Raw genomic sequence first — 25,445 nt, forward strand, 5'->3', positions numbered from 1 at the left:
GATTGCGTCTGCTCTGCCTGTCATTTGTTAAGGCGACCAGAAAGGTGGTCCTTTCCCCTCCTGTGTGTCCCAGTGGGGCAGGGACCCTATGCCCCAACCAGGACCTCTCCCTTAAGGGTCATTCCATTTCCAAACATGACAACTAATTCAAACCAGCCAGAGGAAAGGACAGAAATATATGTGTGTGGGGAGGTGCAGGGGAGGGACCTCACAGTGCCCAGGGCAGGAAGTGTAGCTGCTCTCACAGGTGCTAGGAAGTTGTGCAACAGCTACACTTCTCAGCGGTCACCTGGTCTCTGACATGCTCACCCCTGCCATTGTGCTTTTCCCAGAGAAATGCCCCTTGCCTCCCAGCTTGCACGAAACCCCAGACCAACCAGCCACACACCAGAGTCTTTAAGTTGACACTGCAAACCCAGGACTGTCCTAGGTCAGTGCAGTCATCTGAGGCCACGTGGTCACTTGGGCCAGGCTCACACAGCCACCACCTCCTCAGCATGAGCTGCGGGGCTGGCTCTGAGGACAGCAGGCAGAGCTGGCCCATCTCCTAGGCTGGGGTCAAGCTCCGTAAGGAGGTGCTTACACATCTCTAGATTCCCAGTGGCGGCACCAAGGAGGTCTTAGTAAGTATTTGTAGATTAGATGAATCGCCTCACAGTTTTGATCCTTCTCTCAGCAACCTGTAACCCAGATGGTCCCTGGAGAGGGAGGGAAAAGGTTTTGAGGGATTCAATGAGGAAACACTCCATGCCCAAGTAATGAAGCATCCGTTTCCTCCAGCTACTAACTGTGTGAGCTTGGGCAGGTAGCTAACCTCTCTGTGCTTCAGGGGCCTCATCAGTACGATGAGGAGTGTGAATTTGCCTAATTGAGGGCTGCTGTGAGGATTACAGGAGATGATCTTCATGGAGCAGCCGGTGTGACACCTGACACATAGTAGACTGTTATCACAGTGAGTGTTTTTGTCCCCCATTCTATCCTGAAGCTACAGAACAGGGTCCCTCACTGCCCTCTCAGAAGGCTTCCTCTCCGGGTCCAGCATGACTCCAGCCAGCCACACATGGTGATGCTCTTCCAGTCCCACCCAGGCCCCTGCTCTCAGAGTCAAATCCAAGGGCAGGGCCACGTTGACGAGGACTACGGCCACTTCTCCCCCACGGCTCGGAAGGGCTGGCTGAAGACTTCATCTGCTCTAATTAACAAGCCAACTGCATCTGTCTGTCTTGCTCCATTGATAGCAGATCAGCCTGGCAGGCAAGGGCTGAGAGGGAGGTTATGAACAGAGTGGACAGGAGCAGGGTCATGACCCGGCCAGAGCCCAGCCTGCCCCCCTACCTCCACCCTGCACTCGGTGCCTCCTGCCCCTCAGCTCCTGAGGCTGACTCTTTCCGGAGGCCACCAGCTCCATCCAGGGGAGCAGTAGCAGGGCAAACGGAGCAGCCGGAGCCACCTCACCAGGTGCCCCAGGAGCTGGGGGCTGGGGGCCAAGAGGAGAGGCGGAGCCATCGCTCGGAGGTCTAGACAGTGGGAGCAGCCATGGCCCATGTGGGAACTCCCTCGCCCGAGACCCAGCAGGGCAGGGGGCTTGCCAGGCCCCTCCTGCCTCCATCCTTCCTTCTGTGATTCCCGTCATACGGGAGACTTTGGGGAGGAGGTGGTAGCAAAGGCTTCTTACCATGGGGACTCCTTCCACTTTCCCCCCACTGGCTCACAAGCAGGCATGCCGCCTCCCTGTCCCCCTGGGTTTGAGTCTAGATTAGTACAAATTGTTCTCCCTGCTCACACTTCAGAGAAGGAAACAGGGAGGACCTGGGAATAGCAACCCAGCTCCCACCCCAGCTGCGGGGCTGCTGGCCTGCAGGGCCTGCCCCCAGGCCGCCTCCTTCCCAGCTCTGCCTTCCTCCACGGGACCCTCCCCCGAGTGCCCGCGTGCTCTTAGGCGGGGAGGATGCAGATGCGCGGTGCCTCCGTGTAGGGAGCCCAGCCCCCTCAAGCCCCTGCTCCCAGCCCGCCGCCCTAAGCTTTCTCCTTCATCTCCCCGCCCTGCGAGGCATTGCAGCACTCCCAGGAGTGCTTTTGGAAACTCGGTCACCAGTTTAATTGGCAGAACTTGTCCTGGGCGATCGACGCACACAAGGAAGCAAACTCAGGCCCGTTTCTCTGGAAGCTCAGGCAGGCGTGTGGCTGTGGGTTCACGTGACTCAGGTGTGTGAAGGGCGCGCTTCCTCCAGAGCCCGTCTGCACCTGTTGACTGGCACAATAGCCTGATCGTGGCCTGCATTTGGGGGATCAGGGGATCGGGGAGTGTGACGGACACCTGGATGATGGACAGGACAGAGGTGAACTGGCTGAGCCCTGGGGGACTTCTTGGCTTGGGAGCATGAAGGAGCCAGTGACACGGTCATGTTAGGTCATGAGGTCACCCCAGGATGATGTGGATATCTTCCATTGTTTCTGGGTCTGTGCCTTCACCCTGACCCATGAACCTGTTGGGTTCAGCCAGTGGGGTGCCCTGGCAGGAGATAAGGGGGAGGAGAGCATGAACTCAAGATGACCATTCCAGTTTTCTCTGTGATGTGTTGCCACAGGCGGGGCGGGGCCCCTCCTGCCACACAACTGGATGTCTGAGTCAGGGGACACCCCCTACCACCCCCAGGTCCAGGGGCAGGTCTCCTTTCTGGTCTCATGTACCCACCCATCTTTAGTAAAATCACCTCCAAGCACTCAGTCTTGCTGTGCCTGTTTCCCATCAGAACCTAGAAGGGTCCCTGGGGTGCTGGGAAGCCATGTGGATAGGAGTGGATCTCTCCTACCCCCTGCACTGCCCTGCCCTCCACGCTGTTGTGGGGCTGATTCTGGCTTTCTGCCCTGGGGGCCTCCCTGGACAGGTGGGCTCCGGGCAGGAGGTGAGGACAGCGGGACTGCAGGCGCCTCGCATGCTCACGTCCTTCCCAGTGTTTCATACCAGCTGGCCAGGGGTCCCACAAGGGTTGCTATCCAGGCGCTCCAAGAAGGGGCTGAAGCATCCCCCAGGGCCTCTGATAGAAAGGATTCAGTGTAAGGGGGTGGAAGGAAAGAGTATCTGACCTTGGGGGAAAAGCAGGCACCCAGCAGGCAGGATACTAACCCACAGACAGGGGGCGCCAGAGAGGAGTGGACAGACGGACTTACAGGGACGGAGAGGACAGGTGGGCGGGACTCAGCCGGGAGAGTCAAGCACAGCAAAGTGCTGTCCCCCCATGGAGGTCCTGCCATCCACAGGCCTGCCCCCAACTCAAAGGACCCCACACCCACATCCACCAGGTTATGAGAATAGAGATTATCACTCATTTCATCCTGCTTCCCCCACCCCCACCCCCACATCCAGCATCAACACCACGGACACGAGAGGCCTGCCCACACTCTGCCCTCCCCCCGGACTCCCACCTGGCAGACGGGCCCCAAGACCCACCGCTGAAGATAAGGGTTTCCTGTCATTCACACCCAGGATGCTCTCTGAGACTCATGATTTATGGACTTTAATTTTCCCAGTTCCTCAGTTCCATCCCCTCTTCCCCTCTGGTCTGTCAGGGTGTTTATCTCCCACCCGTGTTTCAGCCCCTCCTGCCCCTGACTCCCTGTTTTTTAATTTGAAGCATCCGTCTGGAGCATCCTGAGATGGGGCCGTCTGCAGGACTGGATGCATTAAACTGCTGACAGCTGTATTGATTTTTCCCTCTCCGCCTGCATAATGCAAGATATATGCAAGGTGAAGGGCTGGCCCCTGTTCCTTACTGTGAAGGGACGTTGCCCTTTTTCTTTCTCGCTCTGGTGTCCCCTCACCCTGGCACATGTTGATATAAAGGAGGGGTGCCTGCCCCTATGCCCCAATATTATGTTCCTCACCGCCAGTGAATGCAGTCTAATCTGTCCTCTTTCGTAGCAGATTGGACACCATGGAGGCAGGCACCTCACAGAGTAGAAGAGGCCGGTGGAGGGAGGCAGGGGTGTTGAGGAGATGTCATCTGTCAAAAACTGACTATGCCCCGCTGGAGACCAGGCAGGCTTTCTGAGGGTCCCCCTGCCTGCCCCACCAAGCTCGGAGGAGGACACTTGCCCCTCAGCCGACGTCCTCTTCTCCAGGCCTCAGTTCTCCAAAGTCGCTGGCAGCTCTTGCCTAGGACTCACAGACAGTTAACAGCCACAGAGCCAGCAGCTAGCTGGACACCTTCAGTTCCTCTTATCTCTGATTTCTCAAAAGCAAGGCAGACACGGAGGGTTGTACAGGCTGTGTACCATGGCACATGGCCAGGAAGGCTGGGAGGAAGGGATTACTACCCTTCCTCAACAGAGACTGAGGCTCACAGATGCCATGAGATTCATTCAAGGGTTCCCAGCCAGACACAGGATTTGGACCCAAGACTGGCTATCTCTAGGAACAGTTTTTCTCCCACCCTATACCATGATGCCTCCTCCAGGAAGACCTCCTGCATTGAAGCCACCCAGTCTGATCGCTTCCTTATGTTTTGGCAGGCTGCTCTGAGTATGTTGAGTGGGTTCTCTCTCTGCGAATCAGCATCATCACATTTCCTCCTGGAGGATTTCCCTGGACCCATCCCATCCCCAGCCCGGATCAGACCCTCATCTGGTGCCACTATATATATATATATATGCATATATGGCCCTGCCTTGTCATGGCCTTCTCTGCTAGTCTGGGGGGCCCTTGGAATGGTGACAGAGACAAAGAAAATAAGGCAGGATCTTATTTCTGTGTCCTCATCACCTGCCCAGGGCCTGGCACAAAGGTGTGTTGAAGGATGTTTCCAGGACTAGAAGAGCACCCACTGAGGGCCTGGCCAGCTGAGGAGCTCTCTAAAAATAGGTGGAATCTATTTAATCAACCAATGAGTCATCTGCTCCAATCTGACCTGTCATGCTTTGGGGCTTTTAGTACAACAGCTGGGAGACCGTGAGACCCGTGTGCCTTCAGAACATCTGAGGTTCTCCGGGACTCTGCAGGGCTGGAGCCGGAAATAACCTGGTCACTTTAGCCTCACCCTTCCGGTTCCCCACAAAGAGCTCCAGCCCCGACACCTGCTCCCTGCTACCTTCCCTCCCTGCCCACCCTTTTCCCAGGTAACCAAGTTCAGCCCAGGACTCCAGACTCCCCACTGCTAAACCCCTTTAAGATTCAATAAGCAACTCCCTTCTGAGACGGTTTAAAGGCCAGTCCTGCCAGTAGCACAAGGCGTGGCCTCTTGGGGAGATTAAATGAGACGGTAGATATGAAAGCAGCCAGCCCGGTATGAATCAGAGTGCAAATGTTACTGAGCATCTCCCAAGTACTGTCAGCCTGAGACTGCAGACTTCAAGGCCGAAAGGGGCTGCTTCCCTTTCTCTCCTTCTCTGGTCATGGCCTTGGCCCTCCTGTCTGGCCCTTGTTGCGGGGCGCCAGGGGGATCTGGCTACTTACAGACCCCCCTGGAGGGAAGTCAGGGTGGCACTGACTAGATTTTTACTTAGCGCCCCATAGGCTTCACAACAGCCCTGGGAGGAAAGAGAGCGGTAGCGTGACCCCCCAAAACCTCATTTTGGAGACCAGTGAAGAAGGCTAGCCCGGAACCACAGTGGGCAAGCCCAGGGTACCTGCACAGACCCACAGAGCAACAGGCAGTAGGAAAGGCCACTTGGGGGCCACTCCTGCACCCTCTCCCCCCGGGCCTTCATGCAGACAATGGGCATCCCAGCTGGAGCCCCCACCAAGGGCCAGGGAGGGGCTTGCTCCCCATTATACCACCTGGCACAGCACTTGGTGCTGTGGACATGGGTCGGATGAAACACCAAACCCCACCAACCTGTCACTGCTGATGTCCTGACCATCCTGACCACAGCTCCCGCCAAGCTGGCCCAGCCTCCTCATTTCCTGAAGCTCTGGAGGGATCCCAAACCCAAGCTGCGGCTCTGCAATGGGGGCATGTCCAGTTCCCAAGGGTGGAGGTGAGGCAGGGACGGGAACCCCCTACAGCCCCCTCTGGCCTCTGCTCCCCTGCCCCTACTCCCAGGCCTTACTAGCCACACTGAAACGATATTTCCAGAAACTATGCTCTGCTGGACCGTGCTATGCCCTGCTCTCGGGTCTGGGGGACTTTACCTCCTACAGGGTCCACCCTGGGCCCCTTTGAGGGTTTCCCCCCGCTGCATGTGTGCATCAGCATCAACAGGGAAGCCTGCCAAGTGCAGCCTCCGGGGCTCCACTCTCGGAGACACAGGCTGTTTCACTGAAGGCCTGGGCTTTGGCCCCTTCGTTTCCAACAGCCCCTGCCACGCCATGACATTTTGGGTTCATCCTCCCACGAAGCATGGCGGGCATTCCCTCCAGGCATCATGCTTCGCTTTTCAGTAGCTGTAGCTTATTTTACTCTTGGTCCATTGGGGTCGCTGGAGAAACGCTTCAGTACTTGAACAGATTGGCCTTTGTGTTTTGTTTCTATACCTCTACATTCTCTTATTACACAATTCAAGAGGGTGAACAGCCTGTCTCTCTGAAATTGCTGCCAAAGGAAGGGGCAGCCCTCCCCCTGTCCCTTGTCCCTGCCCAGTAGGTCTTGCAGTGGGAAGAAAGTACCAGGCATTCACTCAACAAATATTTCTGTGGACCTATTATATGCCAAGCACTGCTTTATCCCAATCAGTCCCTCCTTCCCTCCATCCATCCATCCCCCCATCCTCCCCGTGTCTCTCCATCCATTCATTCGTCCATCCATCCCTCCATCAGCCCGTCCACCATTCATACAGTGAGTGATCTCAGATGCTGCAGCCAGCTTGAGAAGCTCATGATGTTGATATATGAGCACTACAGATATATGAGCACCACATCTTGAGAGTCATCAGAAGAAAGCTTGCCTTCAAAGAAACCTCCATAACAAATGTATGAAAAGTTTAACGCTGCTGCACAGTCTATGGAGAGATGTGTGCAGGTAACTGCTGCATGAGTGACCAGTGACAGGGGTCAGAGGTGAAGGGTCCTACCTGAAGAGGGGTGGGGGCTGAGCTTTGAAGGAGGATCGGGACTCAGTACCAGGGAGGACAGCACAGGCAAATGCCCGGAGTTAGAAAGTGCCCCTTGCATTGAGAAGCCAGTTGGTTGGGCTGCAAGGGTGGTTGCTTGTGGCCAGAGCAGTGCGGGAGAAAAGACCAGAAAGGTACAAGCCTAAGACGGAGGAGGGCTGGCAAAGTCAGGCTGAGGGATTTGGGGATGTCCTTCTCAGGTTAGGGCTAAGGCACCCATGGTTCTCAGACTTGACCCTGACCTTCAGACATCTAAAGTTAAGCTCCTCCCAATTAACTTTTCCCATGTTAACACCCACATGCATTCAATAGTTACAGAAACATAGTTTGGCTTCTTTTGAAAGGTGTCCAGCGCATGGGAGGACTGTGCTGGTCTCCCTGAAGCAAGGACTGTATCCCCAGTCCTCCTAGGAAGATGCTCAACCTGGCTTTGTCCAACCTGGATAAGAGGTTGCGGGGAGGGTACGAAGGAGGAAGGAGAATGAGTTCAAAGTAAAGTTCGTGGTAAAGTACTCTTTCTCTTTAGGTGGACTGCTCTGTAATAATAAACACAAGGCAATAATTACATTCTGTTGTGCAGTTATTAAATTTGAAGGAAACAAATAAAATAAAATGTAGACATTTGTAGAGAGGTTAAAAATAAAAGTGGAGGATAAAAATAAAATCAATAGCCTCAGGTTTCCCAGAGCCTGCCTGAAAAGACGTTATAGAAGAGCTAAAGTGTGTACTAAGAAAATAGTATCAGGCACAGATGGGATGGAGGCTGGGAGGACCCAAAGGGGCCAGGGAAATGCTGTCTTCCAGAGTTGCCAGCCCGTTTTTTGGTGCACAGCCTCGAAAACAGGAGCTTGGGCTTGGGGACCTGTCCAGCATGGGGGTCAGTCCTGGCTTCACCTCTCCCAGCTCCGACAAGCCTTCGTGCCCCCATGGGTGAGACTGGGGTAAGGACAAGAGCCACCTCTCACAAGTAGCCTGAGGATCACAGAGGCCCCCCAGTGAAGTGCTCAACACAGTGGCTGCCCAACAAACATGTTCCCTAAGTGTCAGCTATTGGAAGTATTACTTATGTTGTATACCACTTCTTAAAGGAATTGGAAGCGGCAAATGGAAAAGAGGACCCTGCTCGTGACAGATTAAATGCCGGTGGGAAAGGAGACCAGAAGGAAATGTGAGAAACCCCTAGAAAGAGGATCTAGAATGTACACAGGAGTTCCCCTTCGTTTAAACGAGATATCTGTGCAATGCACAGTATATGAATGTATATGCAATGCCCAATGCACAGTATAATGAACGTGGTAGATAACAAGTGCTGGGTCTTCAAACGGGATCTGAAATAAAGAATCGCAAAGCCATGGAGCGGTTTGGGGTCGGCGGGAGGCGAAGGCAGGAAGTGGAGAACCACGCGGCCATCACGAGGAGATGCACTATTAATCTGGACCAGAAGGGGGCCGTTATGCTGCAGTGGGAAATGCGAACGCCTCGGTAGATCTTGACCCTTTGCAAGCACCGTACCCTGTTTCCTCAGGGGGCAGGTTTAACTGCCCGGAAACGGAAGTCCCTTTCTCTTCCGTCTGCCTCGCTGCTTGGCGCTTGCTGTGAGTATCTTTGGGGCAGTATTAGGGGAATAGGGGGTAATCCGGGGTAATCCATGGCTTAGTAAAATTTGGAGACCCCGGGCCTGGGTCAGGGGTGCGGGGCAGAGGGGGAAGTGCGGTGGGGCCCGGATTTCCGGGACTGGGGAGGGGAACGGGGGGCGCCGCAGGTTCTCGCGCGCTGTTAACCAATGCCTGTCTCCCCGCAGGTGCCGGCCTCGTGGCCATGGTGAGTACGGCCCCTGCTGGACCTTCCCGGGGAGGCGCGGGGCGAGGGAGGGACGCCTTGGCAAGGGTCTCCCGAGGCTGGGTGTGATTGGTCAAGTCCCTGCCAGAAATAAGGTGTTTCTGCAGCTCACTGCTCTCTCTTGTGTGTTGCAGCCTCGTAAAATTGAGGAAATCAAAGACTTCCTGCTCACAGCCAGGCGTAAGGATGCCAAATGTAAGCGAGGGGTGGAAGAGAAGGGTCGTGTTTGCGCGGAGCGGTCCCTGTGCTGGTGCTGCTCTCGGGAGCATCTCGGGAATGTCAGGCGGGAGACGGGAACCTGATTAAGCACGTGCCTGGCTGTCTGGAAGCAGTGATTTTTATCGTTTTTCCCAAAAGAAAAATGTTCTTTCCGTCAGAGGTTTAATCAGTTGATCTCACGTGAGCATTTTAAAAGCCGTCCTGAGTGTGTTCTGTTCCATTGTGCATATGAAGCGTTGCTGGATCGAAGTCTGGAAATTCGTGTCCCACGAGCCTGCGTTAGTGCTGCGTGTTCAGTTCTGGGCAGACGGTGGGCTGAGTACAGGCCTTGCTCACAATGAATTTTATTAAGTAATTTCAGTGTTACGTGTTTCCTGGCCTGTAAATGAAGAGAAAAGGAAGTGATGCATCAAAAACAAGTTTTTTACTGATACATGCTGGTCCCTGGTGCATATGGATTCTCTTTTTTTTAACACCAGAGATGGAGGGAATTCTGTTAACTCCTTTGTTTTAGTTGAAGGTGGTTTGGGGACCTGCAAGATAGATGCTGAATTCATACGTTGTTTCTGTGACCCAGGCTTTTCTGCCTCCTATCCACCGCCTGCTACATCAAATGCTCCTCATAGCCTCCTTTCCCACTCAGATGAGTGGAGAAGAGCATCAGCTAACTTGTGAGAGTAGAACAGTGTGGCTGGCGAATGGGAGTGGGGTGAGACAATAATGTGTGGGGGAGCCTTTTAGTGTTTTTGCGGGTGATGGGTTGTCATGTTTGTGTTCCTGTTCCCTGAACAGTCTGTTGCCTTTGGTCCTCAGGTACTGTATGAAATGGTGACCACCTGTGGGAATAGGTGGCATCTGGTGGAAATGTCCACCGTGCCTGGTGGCACTGGGGACCACATGCTTGTGTTGTGCTGTTGTACTGTAAAGAGATAATCGCTTCAGTTTTTGTTCAGACCAGGGAATTTGGGGTCACTGCCTAGTTCAAATCCCAGCTCTGTCAGTAGGTAGCTATCCTCAAGAAGTTAAACACAGCACCACCACTTCCTTCTGTCCTAAGAGGGGGCGATACTAGTGTCTGTGTCATGGGATTGGTGCAGAGATCCCATCAGGTGATCCATTTAGAGACCTTGGTACATTCAAGGAATGACACAAATCCATTGTTTTCCTTCGCAATTTAATTCTGTTCTAGGAGCCTGATGTTAAACAGTGTGGTCTGTGAGGGTAAGAGTCATGGTCTGCTGGACATAACAGGTGTTCAGTAAGTGTTGAATAAGATTCTTAAAAAACTTTTTTTATTTTTAGTTGTAAGATACACATAACTTAAAGTTAACCATTTTTACATATGCGGTTTGCTGGCATTAAGTACATTCACACTGCATCTCCAGAAGTCTTTGATCTTGCAAAACAAACTACCCATTAAACAGTAACTCCCTATTCTTTTCTCTCCAGCCCCTGGCAAAAACCACCATTTACTTTTTCTCTATCATGAAGTACGCTGAGTGCTTCATAAGCGAAATCATACAGTATTTGTCCTTTTGTGACTGGCTTATTTCGTTTAGTGTGATGTCTTCAATCTCCATTCGTGTTGTGGCATTTCGTCAGAATTTCCTTTTTAAGAATGAATGATCCATTGTCTGGATAGACCACATTTTTTTTTAAATCTATACATCCATCGATGGACATTTGGGTGTCTTCCTCCTTTTGGGGGTCACCTTTGTGAATGCTGTTGCTGTGAACGTTGGTGCACAAACACCTGTTGGCCTTGCTGGCAGTTGGGGTATATACCCTTAAGTGGAATTACTGCAATGTATGATAAAGTTGAATGAGTTTTTTCTTTTTTTTAAGACATCCGTGTCTTACTAGCAGTCAGCTTAGGTCGTAGGTGTACAACAGCTGTTACGGGCAATGCAGTATACTTAGCTTTAAGCAGAGTATCAAGGGAGCAAAATAGGTTGTTTGACTAAATATCCAGGTTTCTGGATTTATTCAAACAGAAGCCAAGGCAGCCAGTGCCTCGGGCAGGCTCAGAGCCAGTGTTTCTGCTCTCTGTGATGTGCCTTATCCCTTTAGCAGCCATTGGCAGAAATGGAGTTGTGGGTTGTGAGTACAAGTTAGTCTTGCACTGCTTCTGTGAGGTGCCAAGTGCCTGTGTGTCTAGTCAGGTACTTGGGTGAGGCACTGTGTCTAATCCTTAGCCACCTGATTCTCGATAGGCACTTTACTGCTTTTATAATGAGTTCCTGGGGAACTCACCACACCCTCCTGGGATAGCTACTGGGATTGATGACGACCCCCCTTTGTGCAGGTAGGAAGACTGATAAAGTATAATAGGCTGTGAGCATAGGCTCAACAAAAGAGCCCGTCTGAGTTGCTTTTTTTTTTAATTGGAATGAGAGGGCACAGACAAAGAGAAGGCAGAGAAATAGGTGCATGAAATGACTGACCTGCTGTGAGCCAGTCTTCCAGCAGCCAGATGAGCTGCCAGCCACAGGAAAATGCACTGACATTCGTCCATAGCCAGACTGCAAAATTGCAAACCGTGCCCTGTTGCATGTGAGCCCCTTAGGGCTCTTTACTGGCTGAGCTGTGGTCCTGAGACAGAATTTGGCATCAGTAAAGAGCCCAGAAAGTGAATTCTGGATAAATTTCAGGAAATGCTTCTGCATGTACCCTCTAAATCAGGTGGGGTGTGGGGAGCTTTAGCTTTACCATTGCCAGGAAGGTTGCCACATATGCAAAGAATTGGTCCCCAGAAGTAGAGTGATGGAAAGTTCTTGATCTCAGCAGATAGTCTCTTTACTTCATGATCTACTTGCATCTCCAGAAAAAAAAAATTTTAAAGATTGGATACAGAGCATGCTGGGTCATGTTCAGTGTACCAGAGACCTATGTTTTAAGTACAAATAAGCCCATTAAGATTAAGTCCTAGGCTCGAGTATTAATAAAAGGGAAATGTGGATTTCTGGCACTACTTTCAAATGTTGAGGTCACCAAGGGACCTTGTTCTCTGCCTTAACGGAGGCAGCACACTTGGTGGTCACAATCACAAGTACCACTTCTTGCAACAGGATGAAGCACGTGAACTGTGCTGCCATCTCTCTCCTGTGACACCGTGTAATTACCAACTGGTCTCTTTGATAGCTGTCAAGATCAAGAAAAATAAGGATAATGTGAAGTTTAAAGTTCGATGCAGCAGATACCTTTATACTTTGGTCATCACAGACAAAGAGAAGGCAGAGAAACTGAAGCAGTCCCTGCCGCCAGGTGAGTGGGCCTGGAATTCCAGGGGATCCACCAAAAATGTGGGAAATGTATGTGTTGCCCCCATTTTCTCAACTTGTCCCCAGATTTATCCAAGTCCGTCTTGTGGTTTGTCTTGAGTCTCTGCTCTTACTGCTGACAGTTTGATTCTCAGAGGTTCTGTCCCATACCAGTTTCCCTGGCCTGAGGGAAGGTTGTTTCATCCCTGTCTGCTTCCCCCCCCCTGCCCCCGGACCCCTTAAGTGCTTTTCGAATGTAGAACAGTAACAGTTGACACTGTGTGCCACTCACCACACCCTCCTGGGATAGCTACTGGGATTGATGATGACGACCCCCCTTTGTGCAGGTCGGAAGACTGATGAAGTATAACAGGCTGTGAGCATAGGCTCCACAAAAGGGCCCATCCTGGTGATGGAAGGACCCAGAACAGCTGAGAGCTGTGGAGACCGTGGCCGAGGAGTGCCGAGTGGTCCTGCAGACGGCCTCCTCACCATGGAAAGCTACCCAGGACTGCTGGTCTTTGTGAGAGCTAATTGGGACATCCCTAAAGGCTGAGAGAGTGTTTTTAATATGAACACTTAGTATTTTACGCAGAACCTCCCTAGAGGGCGTAATTTGTCAGGTTTGTGAGCTCCCTTTAGCTTAAGCACCAAATCTAGACAAGCAACAGTTAACTCAGATTGTATCTTCTTTATGACTCGCTTTTGTATCTCTTGTCCTGTAGGTTTGGCAGTGAAGGAGCTGAAGTGAACCAAGCATGACAATGTGAACTGTATTAAAATTTTTTAACCTCTGAAAATGTCCTTTGTCTTTGAGGATGGGGAGGGAACTCTTAACTTGGTGTCCTGGCTTCTGGTGGGAACAGGGTGAGGATCCTGGTTGCGTCTTCCTCGCATCCCGAACCTTGGGCTGCCATCCCAGAGGTCAAAGAAACCAATCCTTTTTTTTTTTTTTTAGCCTAAGTTTGAAAATAAATAGAAACAGGCAGAGAAGATGGCTCCTTATGGAAATAAGCCAGTATGCCCTCATGAGATTTAAGTCACTTGGGTAAAATGAGCTCCCTGATAATGAAAAATGAGACTTAAAAGTAAGAGCCGATTAGTGTTCTTGGAAATAGTTACAAATTCAGCCATCCCATCCTTGGAATGTAGCGTGCTTTTATAGTATTCCTTGATGCAAGCTTAGGAGTAAGGTTTTTTTATTCAGACAGACATTTGTGTGTTTCCTAATTGCTGCTCTTGATGAGGTGGAGTTGAGCAGGATGGGATGTGCTAAGATAAATGCAGATAAAGGACAATCCAGATGAACAGCTCAGAGAAGGGACCTTTAAAGCTGAGAGCAGAGATGAGTGGCTGTCAGCCTAGCAAAAAGGAGGGAGCATCCAGAAACATAGACCTTGGGACAGAAGTCGGTCTATGAAATCCAGTAGACATTTAAGGGAAGGAGCCAGGTTCCTGCAGGGATCTGACCCTGGGCCCAAAGGCCGGAAGATAGAGGTTTGAGTTCACTGGGGTGGCGGGTGTGAATGGGGCACCCTATTTCAACAGGCACAAAAGGCCTAAATCCCCATGTGAGCAGTGGCCCAGGTCCCAGCCACCCCTGACTGGGCAGTTGAGTCATGGTTCTGCCACTGCCAACTGGCGTGATCTTGAGAAATGACCGTCAGGCACCATCCAGGCACACTACAAACGTTTCTGCCCACTGTGTCTGAATTGGACAAGGACACCAGTCCACCCACATGCACTCCTCCTGCCTTGGTAGGAGGAACCCAGAGGACAGAGAGCAGCGTTGGCCAGGTGCCACATGATGCACACGTAAGCAAACGACCCTCCCTGAGCCTGAAATAAGGAGTCCTGTGTGAGGCAACAGGCCCAGCATAGGACTCACACCCTTGGCCAGAAGTCTAATGTGCCCAACACACGGTCTTGTGCAGCTGATAGAGGTTGCCATGCTGATGTGCTTTCCATATGGTCATAGCAGATAAATCAACTAATGCCAATCTGGTTTAAGGGATAAATGAGTAACAAGTAGAGCAGAAGCCCTGCCACAGCAAATTAGGGAGATGGTTATGGGTCATACAGGGGCAGGCCACAAGGTGGCGACATACTACAACAAATGAGCGCCTGTGAAAAGTCTGGAAATTGTTTACGTGATAAAATCCATTCCCAAGGAGTTAAGCGCCTGAGATCATTAGCTGACTTTTTTTCTACAACCGTTTTAAGGGTGTGAGGTAGTATCTGAATCCAGTCACGAGAGGTGTGGGTTTTGTTTACTCCAGGAGAGTGAGTGTTGACAGGTCCAGATGGGGCACTTTCCAGTCTCCCCATTCTTTCAACGACCAAGATTCCCAGGAAGAGGGAGGGTTTAACACTTGGGCTTCCTTTGTTCCAGCACATGGCCTAGAGACTAGCCCCAGCTCCTAGGAGACGTCCCTGCAGGCTTTTGGCCGCCTCGTCAGGAGAAAGCACCCTTTCATACTGTGGTTCTCAGCCCTAGCTTGTGCCATGAAGTCATTTGGGGTACTTTTTAAAAATATGCCATGGTGGCCAAGGCTAATTCTAGAGATTCTGATTAAGCTCCTTTGAGGCACAGATATGTTTTTAAGACCTCAGGGTCTCAAGACCAAAGTTGACACCTGCCTTGCTGAGTGAGCCTATTCTGCAGGCTCCAGATGAATGTCCTGGTGTCGGCCACAGTTGCTGGTTGGACCCACAGGAGTACTATTCAAATTCAACTCCCTAATGTCCCTGGAAAGTCTCCTGTTCTGTTCTGCTTCTCTTCTGACCTGGCTCACCCGCCTAGGTCATCAGGCCCCTGGGGAAAGAAGCTAGAATGGTCACTGTCTTGCTGGCTGCAGACCGGCCAAGCAGGTCTGGGTGTGGGTGCTGCACCCAGGTGGCTCTGGTGATGGCCCTAGGGGTGAGTTTTGCAGTTAATGTATCCAGGTGCATGTGCAGACGTTCCCCCTTTCCCCACCCACTCCCTCTCTGGGGCCTAGCCCCAGCTCTGGCAAGGTTTTCCTGTACCAGTATCAAGGTCAAGCCTCCAGTCAGACTCCACCCCACTTCCCAGGAGACCTCTCCCACTTGGGGGGTCTCTGGTGTCTTACACTACTTTTCCCCTAAGGCACTCACAGTTCACAGTTGTGACTAATCTTCCTAGAGGACTGCCAAATCCTCAACTTCCCAGGCACAAGGATCAGCAGCTGTAGCGGATGTGCTGTGGACAGGGAGGAGGGCGGGGGCCTACGTGGCACCAGGCAGGCCTATCACAGATGCCAAGGCGGCTGGGGCCGTGCGAGCTATCTGTGCCCACTGGGGGGTCTGCAGAACTGCTTGAGGCCTGAGTTCTTCTACGACCAGGTGCGGCCACTTCAAACACCAAAGCCCTTCCCAGGGCCTATGGGGCTGTGTGTGCAGCCCTGCCTGTCTCCCTGTGAGGTATTTATTTTAAAGCAAAGTTTAATGAAGTATAATTTACAGTAAAATTCATGCTGTAGAGTTCTGTGAATTCTGACCAACACTTAAAGTCGGGCAACCACCACTGCAATCCAGAGAATATTTCTGTTGCCCAGCAAGTTCCCTCTGGCAGCCGGCTGCCCATCTGTCCCCCTGCAGTTTGCCAGTCTCTCCTTGTCCCTCCCCTCCCTAGGGAATGCACTTGCTCGATTCCCCTTCCACTGACGTCTCCAGCCCACCGTGGTCCCTGATCTCAGTGCATGGAGGTGGACTGCCCCCACCCCCACCCCCCGCTCAGAGCCCTCCCCTCCATCCTGCGCTCTGTCATTCTTCAGGAGACAGTCCTGGCCTCAGGCCCAGCGGAGCTCCTGACAGCACTGAACAGGGTTGGAAGCTGCATCACTGAGAGAGGTAAGGCTGCCTCCCCTGCCCTATTAGACTCTAGACCCCATGCAATGGAACGTGGGTGTTTTATCTGTCACTGTATCCCCTAGAATAAAGGAGGTGCTCAATCAAGATTTGTTGAATTAATGACAGAAAACCCGGATGAGAACTAGGGTTCTCCAGCCTTCTGGGCCCCAGCTTTGGGCATGCGCAGATAGGATGGCTGCAGTCAGGCTGGGGGAACTGTGACCCGGACTGTGACCACGGGGAGGAGAAGCCCCTACCAGAGGACAGGACTCTCTTCCCACCCCTAGCTCTCTGATCTGCACCGCAATAGGTCCGTTTGGTCCAGCAGCCACGCGTGTTTGCGGGCGTTTTGGGAGCACCGCAATCAGCTCCCCAAGCCGAGGACAGGAAGTCTCTCCCCGTCTCCTTTCCCACTGGTGTGTCTGCCCCCTCGCTACCGCCCCTCAGACTGGCTGCAGAGAGCCGAGTCCAACTCTGGCGCCATCCCTGCAGGACCTCCTAAGTCCAACACTGCCACTAGGCAGACCTCAGGCGGCCCTGTCTCCAGCCCTACTCGCGCTGGCCTGCCCGGCGCGTCCGCGGGTCACAGTGCGCTGTTTGCAGCTGCAGGACGCTCCTCTGGGCGCTCAGAGCCAGGCGGGCGCCTGAGGGCGTCGCCGCACCTGGGGGCCCGCTGACCCTGCTCTGCCCTGACTTTTCTCCAAAGCGCCCCCCGACAGCACGGATTGTTTCCGCAGGTGCTGCTGCCAGGCCGCTAATACCCTCCGGGTCAAGGGCTTGCGTCTGCTTTTGTTCACTGATACAACAGTGCCTGGCACGTAGTAGGTGCTTAGCAAAGGGGTTGTTGGCGGCCTTTCGCGGGTTCCCCGTGCTGCCCTGCCTCCTCTCTGTTCAGCTCAAGGGTCCCTTCCTCCGGGGGGCCTGTCTGTCCCGTTCCGCAGGCAGAATCAGGCGTCCCTTCTCCGCCGGGTGCTTCCCGGTCAGCATCAGTTGTTGGGGCAGGTGGGCCAGGCGCGCTCTAGGGCAGGATGGCGTCTTACTTCTCTTTGTCCAGTGGCTTACACAATGAATATTCAATAAATGTCTGGAGGTGAATTTAGAACTAGTGACCCAGGGGCTGAATGATGCTCCCTTCCGCCCCTAACGCATCAGCAGCTCCCTGCACTTTGACACTTTATATCCTTGATTTGTTAAGTAATGAGAAACCGCGGGGCCTAGAAGCTGCCGTGAAGCCGACTCAGGAGAGTTCTGGGCCTGCTTTCAGTTCTCCGCGCTCTTAAGCCGGTGGGGTCAGGACAGATTCCAGACCAGAAAAATGCGGCGGGTTCTCGCGCGCGGCCCCTTGGAGCCGGAGGGTGGGCCCAGGGCGGGGGCGGGGCGGGGGCGGGGCCTAGCCCGGGCGGGGCGGGGCCGGGGCGCGGGCGGACGCGCGTCCCGGGCCGAGTGGCAGCGGCTGCAGCGGCCGCAGTTCTGCCAAGCCATGCCGGCCGCGCGCGTGGAGTACATCGCACCCTGGTGGGTCGTGTGGCTGCACAGCGTCCCACACCTCGGCCTGCGCCTGCAGCCGGTGGACAGCACGTTCAAGCCCCGCGATGAGCGTTACCAGGAGGTGAGTCCGCGCGGTCCCGGACCCGGGCCACGGCCGGCGCCGCTAGTCCCCGCACCGCCTGTTCCCCTTCCCAGGCGCCGCTCACTAGCGCCTCTCAGGCCCCCCACTCTGCTCCGCGGACTCTCCACCCCTCTCCCCTTTCCCCCGGGACCCTGGGCCCACGGTCCACCCGTCCAGGAATCTCATGGACCGGGAAAACTGGGAAGATGGGAGTTGAGTCGGCGTTGGGAAAGGGGCGGAGGGACGGAGGCTGCCTGCAGGGGTGGGCGGAGCGCCGAGGGGGAGGGCGGCGGGGGGTGTTTGTGCCAGTACCCCGGTAATTCCCGCGCGCGAGCTGCAGGGCGGGGGCGGGAGGGGGTGAGCCTCGGGATTTTCCTTCTGCGGTTCCAAACCCGACAAATCCGCAAACCCGGGCGCTCTCTTCCCGGGTCTGTGCGCCCTGAGAGAAGTTCGGACAGAGCCTGACGAGTCGCCCTAGTTGTCTCCGCGGCAGCCCTTCCGCCCCCTGCCTGCAGGGTGGGAGCCGCCGCCAGCACCTCTGCTTGGGCCCCTCCTGGAAGGCTGCTGAGCTATGGGAAGTGACCTCCCTCCAGGGCGCTGAGAACCCACAACCCCGTGGATGTTTGGGGAGAGAAAGGTGGCCCCCAGACTAGCCTCTCACACAGGCCTCCCCTCCCCCTCTGTACATGAGGTACACACCGTCTAGGCCCTGGACTTCTAGGGTCGTGGCTTCACCCTTGCACTTCTGTGGCCTCTCCCTGCTCTGCTGGCCCTGCCCTCTGTGGTTTCTGCACCACTGGGGGTAGGATTGGGGTGGGGGCTCCCAGACATCTCCAACCAGAGACGGCTGCACTCTCCCTGACTTCTCAGGTCTGGCCAGGCCGGCTCCTGCCCTTGTGGCCTGGCTGAGTCAGTTCTCTGCCTCCTCAAAGATTCAGGCTGGGAAGCCCCTGACAGGGCGCATCTCAGAGCTTTGAGCCCCAGTGGCCTCAGTCGGCAGTGTGAGGTTCTCAGTCACCTCTTCAGGTGTGGAGCCAGTGGGGCAGAGCCGGGGAGGCGGGGCCTTCTTGGAGGCTTAGCCAGGAGTTGTTCTCTTCTTCCCTCTCCAGGCTCTTCTGCAGGGTGCAGGGGATCCTGATCCCTTAGGGTGTGCAGTGCATTGGTGACAGGGCGGCTAATAATAACCCCTAGCGTCCCTGTCACCCTCGGGCCCCAGGCAGGTAGATGGTGCCTGCCCCTGCAGGAGGGGAGGCTCAGGACCCCTTTCTGCTGTTAGGCAGGGACGGGGAGGCAGTCAGGCAGTTTGCCAGGCTCCCTCCTGGTCTGTGTTTGCCCCTCCCTCTCCCAGAGCCCTGCGTGGGGAAGTCAGTGCTGCCTGAGAATGTGGCTGCCTGAGGACGGCTCCAGGGAATCTTCCACTCCCCAGGAGTGTATGAAAAGAGGCAGATACAATTTCAGAGACAGCTGTGTTGTTGCGTGTGTGTGTGTGTGTGTGTGTGTGTGTGTGTGTGTCCGTCCGTCCTTGTGTCCCAAACCCTGCACCCCTGATACTGCACCTGGGTCTCCAACCATAGCTTTCTCCTCCCAACTGGAGGAAATCTAAACTCCTGTCTGGGTGGAGAAGACCTCCGGATGTGAGCGGGGCACTCCACCACCCCACTCCCCACCAAAACAGCACCTGTCTGGCCAGCAGCTGTGGCCGGCAGGACCTGAGCCTGCCCCACCAGCCTCAGTCCCATGGAGAGGTGTTAGCTGAGCTAGAGACACCCATTCACAGCCACTGGGCCCCCAGATACTCGGCCCACCCCTGCTCTTCTCAGCTTGGTAGGCCTCCTAAAGGCACTGACTGGGAGGTGAGTGTAGAGGGCCTGGATGGGAAGTGTGACTGGTTGTTTTTAAGGTGGCTCCTACTTTGGCCATTTCTCTGGTTGTCTGACTGTAGTTTCTCCTAGAAGTCCCTTCGTCCTGAGTGACAGTCACTGCCGGAGTCCACTGGCAGGTCAGTTAATACCAGGGCTTGGGCACCTTCTGCTGTCTGTCATCTCAGTACTGAGCGAGCCTGAGTCGGGCCTTGGGGTCACATGACACCCAAGGCAGCCCGGCCTTCTGGGTTCGGGGCTACAGCAGCTGAGTACCTGGGCTGGGGACTCTGCCATCATCCCACTGTCTGGGTTGGAATCTCTTTTCCCACTGTGTGACCACAACAGGTTTCAGTACCTCTCTGAGCCTCACTTCCCTCATCTGCAAGTATTGAGAAAGTCCATGTAACATGCTTAGTACGTACAGGGTCCCATACCATGTAGTAGGACCCGGTGATGTGGTCCATTAGATGGACTGGCCTTGAGGTTCAGCTGTGTGTCCAAGTCCAGTACCCACTGGGACACAGGAAAGAGATCTGCTACAGACACTGGTCAGGGAAGACAGATACACATGCAGACAGGGTTTCCACTCATGCCCCAAGCTTCCAAATGAGCAGGGGCCCCCTGTGAGCATCCTGCCTCGGCTCCTCTGCCTGCTTCTGTAGGCCAGCCATTCTGAGGGACGTTGTGCATGAGGGAGTTGGGGGGGTTTTAACTTCTTATATTTAGGCGTGTGTTTTCATGTGTTCACATTGGGTGGCTCAGTTCATAGACTCCCCAGAGAGTCCCAAGTGTGTGTCCTCAGGCAGGGGAGGGGACAGAGTGGGGCCTAGACCCAGAACTACAGCTACCCCCACCCCCGTCTAGGAGGCAAGTGTCAGGAGGAAAGGCCAGGCAGAGAGCACAGCCAGCGGGATCTGAGAGGAGCCACGGTCAGGACGAGGGAGCCCCATTCATGCAGCCTGAGCAGTCGTGGTCATCGACAGGCACCCGCTCCCCACCCCTGCTGGGGGCTGCGGGGGAGGGGGCAGTAGTCAGGGAGGAGCCTCTCCCTCCCTGTGCTCCAGTTCCCTTCCTCTGGCCTCACTGCTGGGCTGTCTCATGCTCTGTATCCTGGGGTCTCAGGGTGAAGGGACAGGCTGTCCCTGCTGCCCCCACTGTGGGTCCTGGGTTAGTGCTCTGGGTTTCTCGGTACAAAGTGACAAACTAGAACTAATTGAAATTACTCTGATTGAGGAGAAAGGCTTGGGCCTGTACCCTGATGTGGGGGCTCTGGGCTCCATGTTGGGGCAAAATATGGGAGTGGTGGGGCTGCGGGGCACTGAGGAGGCCTGGGGGGACATGGGAGACCGCTTTCTAGTGTGTCTGTCAGAGCAGGAGGGGCTGAGAGCTCCCAGCTCCCTCTGGAAGATCGTCCCTTTCCCAGCTTCCCCCTCCCCCACTGCACAGGGGACATGCAGTGTTCATTACACAGAGAAACACTTGCCTCTCAGAGGGTGGCAGGTGACAGCAAGGGGATTATGAGAGATGGATCTGCAGGTTAGGCCTCCTTTCCCTCCCTGTTCCCTCCCCCGCCTCCCCTCCACCTTCTTCCCTTTCTCTCCCCTCCCACCTCCTTCTCTCCCTTCTGTCCCACCCATTCCCTCCCAGCACCCAGGGACCGTTCTGGAGGTGAACTGCTGATAAAGGGGCTCCTCCTGCATTTGGGTTTCCCAGGCCTGGCCTCCTCGGAGCTGGACTACATCATGGCTGACCTAATTGAGGCCAGCTGTCCAACTTGGAGAGGCCCCAGCCGCAGAATCCCAGGGTCCTGCCCATGGGACTGAGCTTGCAGGAGGTCAGGAAGCTGAGTGGCTGTGAGAATATGAAGTAGGAGGGCCAGCTAGCTGCAGGGACTGGGGGTGGGGACAGGCTGTGGTTTGCAGAGATTGAAATGGCCCCAGGCCATGTCTTGACCATTTCCTGGGGGTCCTCCTTCCTTGCTGGGTGGAGACACATGGTATAGAGTCCATGGGCTTTCTGTTTGGGGGTAGACTGAGAGTGGGACGGTCCAGGAGGCCAGCCAGAAGTCAAGGGTACCTGGGTGATGTGGATGTGAACCACTCTCATCTATACAGATGGTTTGTCTGGGTTTTCATTGCTTTTTTTCCGTAAGGAATAACTTACAGGGAAGTGCACACTCTTAAGTGTTCACCTCAATGCATGAGTATGCATGTGTGGATGTGTGTTTGTGAGAGAGAGAGAGTGACACCATCCTGATCAAAGCGTATTCTGACCCCCAGGAGGCTCCTTCCACCTCCCTCCCAGCTGATACCCTCCCAAAGTATTGCTGTTCCAACATCTACCACCACAGTGGTGCTTCCCTGCTTTGGGCGCCTCATATAAAGTCAACCCTGAAGTCACTACCATTTTATCCGGCTTGCTTTCACCTCCTGTGCGCCTGTGACATGCATCCGTACCCCCTTGTGCAGCTGCAGCTGCTCATGGCTGCGTGGTATTCCATTGTGTGACTAGAGCGCATTTTATGTATCTGTTCTCTTCTTGGTGGTTATTTGGGTTGCTTCCAGTGTTTGGCTATTACTGCTGTATTCACCCACTGTGAACATTCATGTGTGTGTTGGGGGGACAGGAGCCCTCCTTTCTATAAGGTGAATATCCAGGTGGAGTTGCTGGATCAGAGGGCATGCCAGTTGCCCAGCAGTTTGCAAATTGTTAAGAGGATCCCTGCATCTTAGCAGAGGGGCCTCAGGGTTTGGGGGTGGGGGGTGCCAGGACAAAGTGTGGCATTTACATCCACTCCTCCGTCAGAGGAGGCTCTGAATATTGGGCTCTGCTAGGTGAGTCTGTTTAAAGAAAAGGTCAAGCTGGGAAAAAGCTTGAGAAAGTCTGTGGACACGAATCAGTGTTTCCCAGACTTGAATGGGATACAGATCTCCTGCGATCCTCTCTAGATTCAGCTTGATTCACTATCACACCTACGTCCAGGGTGGGCCTGAGATTCTGCCTTCTGACAAGAGTCTGTGTTGCAGAAGATGTCAGCGCCATGGTTTTAAGTAGTGAAGCTCTAAGTGTCTGTCCTTGGCCTGGCCTGCTGGACGCTCCAGTGAGGGGGCCCAGGCCGGGGCAGGAAGGTGGCTCCTCTCCTCCACCATCTCACCAGGCCAGGGACCTCCTGGGCCAGGCCGGGGAGCCCCAGCCCTGCCCACACACGAGGACTTCCACAGGGGCACTGTGCTCAGGTCTACAGGGCCCTCCCAGCTGCCTGGAGGAGAGCTGTCCATTCACACTGCTGGCGGCCATGCGAGGCTGGGGAGGCAGGTCCTGGCAGCACCTATGACGTGCTTATCCCCATGCAGGTGAAAGCCACACTGGGCCACACCCACCATGCCCACTCCTGAGTGAACCACCTCCCCTTCCCCTTCTGGGCTGTCCCCACCACTTTGGCCATTTTCCTTGGTCCAGGTGACCAGCAGAGCAGGTTGAGTTGGGTCCAAAGGCCGGCAAAACCCTCCCAAGCTACTGCTCCGGCCCAGGGAAGAGCAGGGTGGGTCCCGCAGGCATCCTTACCACTGAGAGGCTGTGCCCCACACTAAAATGGCCCCAGGCCTCAGGAAGGCAGACCACAGGCTCTGCTTTTCAGGGCTGTCTCCTGGCGTGTACACAGTCCTGCACACATCTCGTCTCCCCCTCAGACTGGAAGGGTCCCAGCAGCTCTCCCACCCTACTGATCACCACCATCAGCTCTCGCCTCCCACCCTGACAGCCCAGACTGGAGCCCTGGGGGTTCCAGACCTGGAACTACTCGGGGGGTACGTGGGAGGCCGGGTGAGACTGTCAGCTTGCGAGCCTGACTTAGAGCCAGGTCTAGCCCTGGCTGGTGGCCACCAATCCTGGTGCCGTCTGGTGTCCATCTGCCTGAATCAAGACACTGGGCAGCAAGTGGGGTGTGGGCTCTGGGCCTCCTGACAGACAGCAGCTCCCATGCAGGACCCTTGGTGCTCAGTGGGCCTGAGACAGCACTTTCTGCCCCCTTCAGAATTCTGGGCTTTGCTGCTACCACTGGCATAGGGCAGGGTGGCCGAGGGTGGAGGGGGGCATGGTGGGGAACAAGGTTCAGAGGAAGCAGATGCCCCAGGCTGTCCCTCCTGGCCCCACCCCAGGTCCCACTCAGATTCCAGGACATCCTGCCCAAGCCCTGTGTCCTCTAGGATTCCCCAGTGCCCTCCTGCTTGTGGGCATCCCCCTCCTGGTCCATCCCCATCAGTCTTGAGGCTCATGGTCCACAGCCCCCACTGCCAGTTGGCACCCCTGCCTTGTCCCTTGAGTGGCTCAGAGTGGCTCATCAGGCAGACGCTAATGCAGATCTCCATCTAGGTACGGAAGCCGCAGCCCTGGGACCAGCGTTGGGCTGCTCCTTCTCCCTCACCTCCCCTAGTGACCATGCCCCAAAGACTCATCCATGGCCTCTGCCCACCCCCCAGGTCTGTGCTCCATCTCCCCAACCCAGCCCAAGTGACAGGCACTCAGGGTACAGTGGAAGCTTCAATCATAGGAGGAGGAGGGAGGGACGGACAGGGAAGGGACGACAGACATCCCGGGCAGTCACAGCTCCCACCCCCGCACCCAGCGGAGCTCAGCCAAGCACAAGGCTCTTCCTAAATGCCGTGAGACCCCACGCTGATGCTGGCCTCCCCCCTTCAGTCTCTGCTGTTCCTGGGGCTGGTGGCCGCCGTCTGCCTAGGCCTGAACCTCATCTTCCTCGCGGCTTACCTGGTCTGCGTGTGCTGCCGCAGGCAGGACGATGCCATGCAGACCAAGCGGCGCAGCTCCTGCTGTGTCACCTGGACAGCTGTGGTGGCCGGGCTCATCTGCTGGTGAGTGACCTTCTGTGCTGGGTCTGGTGTGTGCGGCTCGGGGGCTTCTCAGTGCAGCAGGGGGCGAGGCGGGCCCAGTGGATGAAAAGTGAGCTGACATGGGCCTGAGCATGTGTCTTGCCAATGGTTGGCCCCATGACCATGACAACCCCTTCTTCCCTTTCTGCCACCAGTCCCCCAACAACCCTAAGTGGCTCATCAGCTGTCTGGACACATTCTCCTAAGTTCCCAGCACCTCAGTGGAGAGAACCTGTGCCTAGGGTGGAGGCTGTCCCTTTTCCTGCCTAGCAGTGGGCATTGGATGCCTGAGGAAGGCAGGCCTCTCTCTAGTGCACTCCAGCCCCCTGCTCCCACGAGGGCCTGTTGAGCCTGGCAGGGATGTTTCTGGCAGCCCCACCAGGGAGCTCCCTGAGCAGTTCCCCAGACAGCGTGCCTGGACTGAGGGTGTCTCCTCTCTGCATTCCTGTCTCCTTCCAGCTGCTGCCCTGGGTCTGAGAGATCAGAGAAAATCTATCTGCAGCGCAGATCAATCCCATCTGCTCGTGAGATCAATAGCTCTTAGTGCCATCTGCCAGGTCTCCTTTGCTTTGGATGGTGAAGTGAGGATTTCTAACCCCAGGCAGGAGCCCATGCTGCTCCGTGCAGTGTCCACTCGATGCTGGCTCTGTTTTCAGGCATTAGTTATTGTATTTTCCTTATTTTCCTATCTACAGAAGTTTTTCCAAAGCCTCAGATCCACCCTGAGATGCTCCCAGGGGTGGTCACCCTCAAGGGGCATAGGTCCTCAATGCTAAGTGTCCGTTGCCCCCAAGAACCCACAGTGGGAGGTACCCACTGTCTCGGCAGCAGGGCACAGTCAGTCCGGAAG

General features: G+C 54.9%; 2 protein-coding genes across 4 annotated transcripts in view; both read left to right on the forward strand.

The window, feature by feature from the left end:
- The first annotated feature begins 8,529 nt into the window (after positions 1-8,529).
- Positions 8,530-13,165, forward strand: RPL38 (ribosomal protein L38). Of its 2 annotated transcripts, none has more exons than XM_017644016.3 (5): positions 8,530-8,642; positions 8,849-8,868; positions 9,021-9,081; positions 12,247-12,369; positions 13,091-13,165. In XM_017644016.3, the coding sequence occupies exons 2-5, from the start codon at positions 8,866-8,868 to the stop codon at positions 13,114-13,116; spliced, it is 213 nt and encodes a 70-aa protein (XP_017499505.1). In that variant the 5' UTR covers positions 8,530-8,642; positions 8,849-8,865; the 3' UTR covers positions 13,117-13,165. The 2 variants fall into 2 exon arrangements, with proteins under 2 accessions (XP_017499505.1, XP_073091974.1); XM_073235873.1 differs by lacking the exon at positions 8,530-8,642 and adding an exon at positions 8,649-8,678.
- Positions 13,166-17,642: 4,477 nt separating this feature from the next.
- TTYH2 (tweety family member 2) overlaps positions 17,643-25,445 on the forward strand; it is a 36,154-nt gene continuing 28,351 nt past the window's right edge. For both annotated transcript variants that reach the window (XM_017644004.3, XM_017643998.3), the window contains exons 1-2: positions 17,643-17,844; positions 24,405-24,577. In XM_017644004.3, the coding sequence (XP_017499493.2) occupies positions 17,716-17,844; positions 24,405-24,577 (302 nt within the window). In that variant the 5' untranslated portion in view covers positions 17,643-17,715. The remainder of the gene's footprint in view (positions 17,845-24,404; positions 24,578-25,445) is intronic.

This window comes from Manis javanica, chromosome 4 (assembly GCF_040802235.1).
Source record: "Manis javanica isolate MJ-LG chromosome 4, MJ_LKY, whole genome shotgun sequence".
Taxonomy (NCBI): domain Eukaryota; kingdom Metazoa; phylum Chordata; class Mammalia; order Pholidota; family Manidae; genus Manis; species Manis javanica.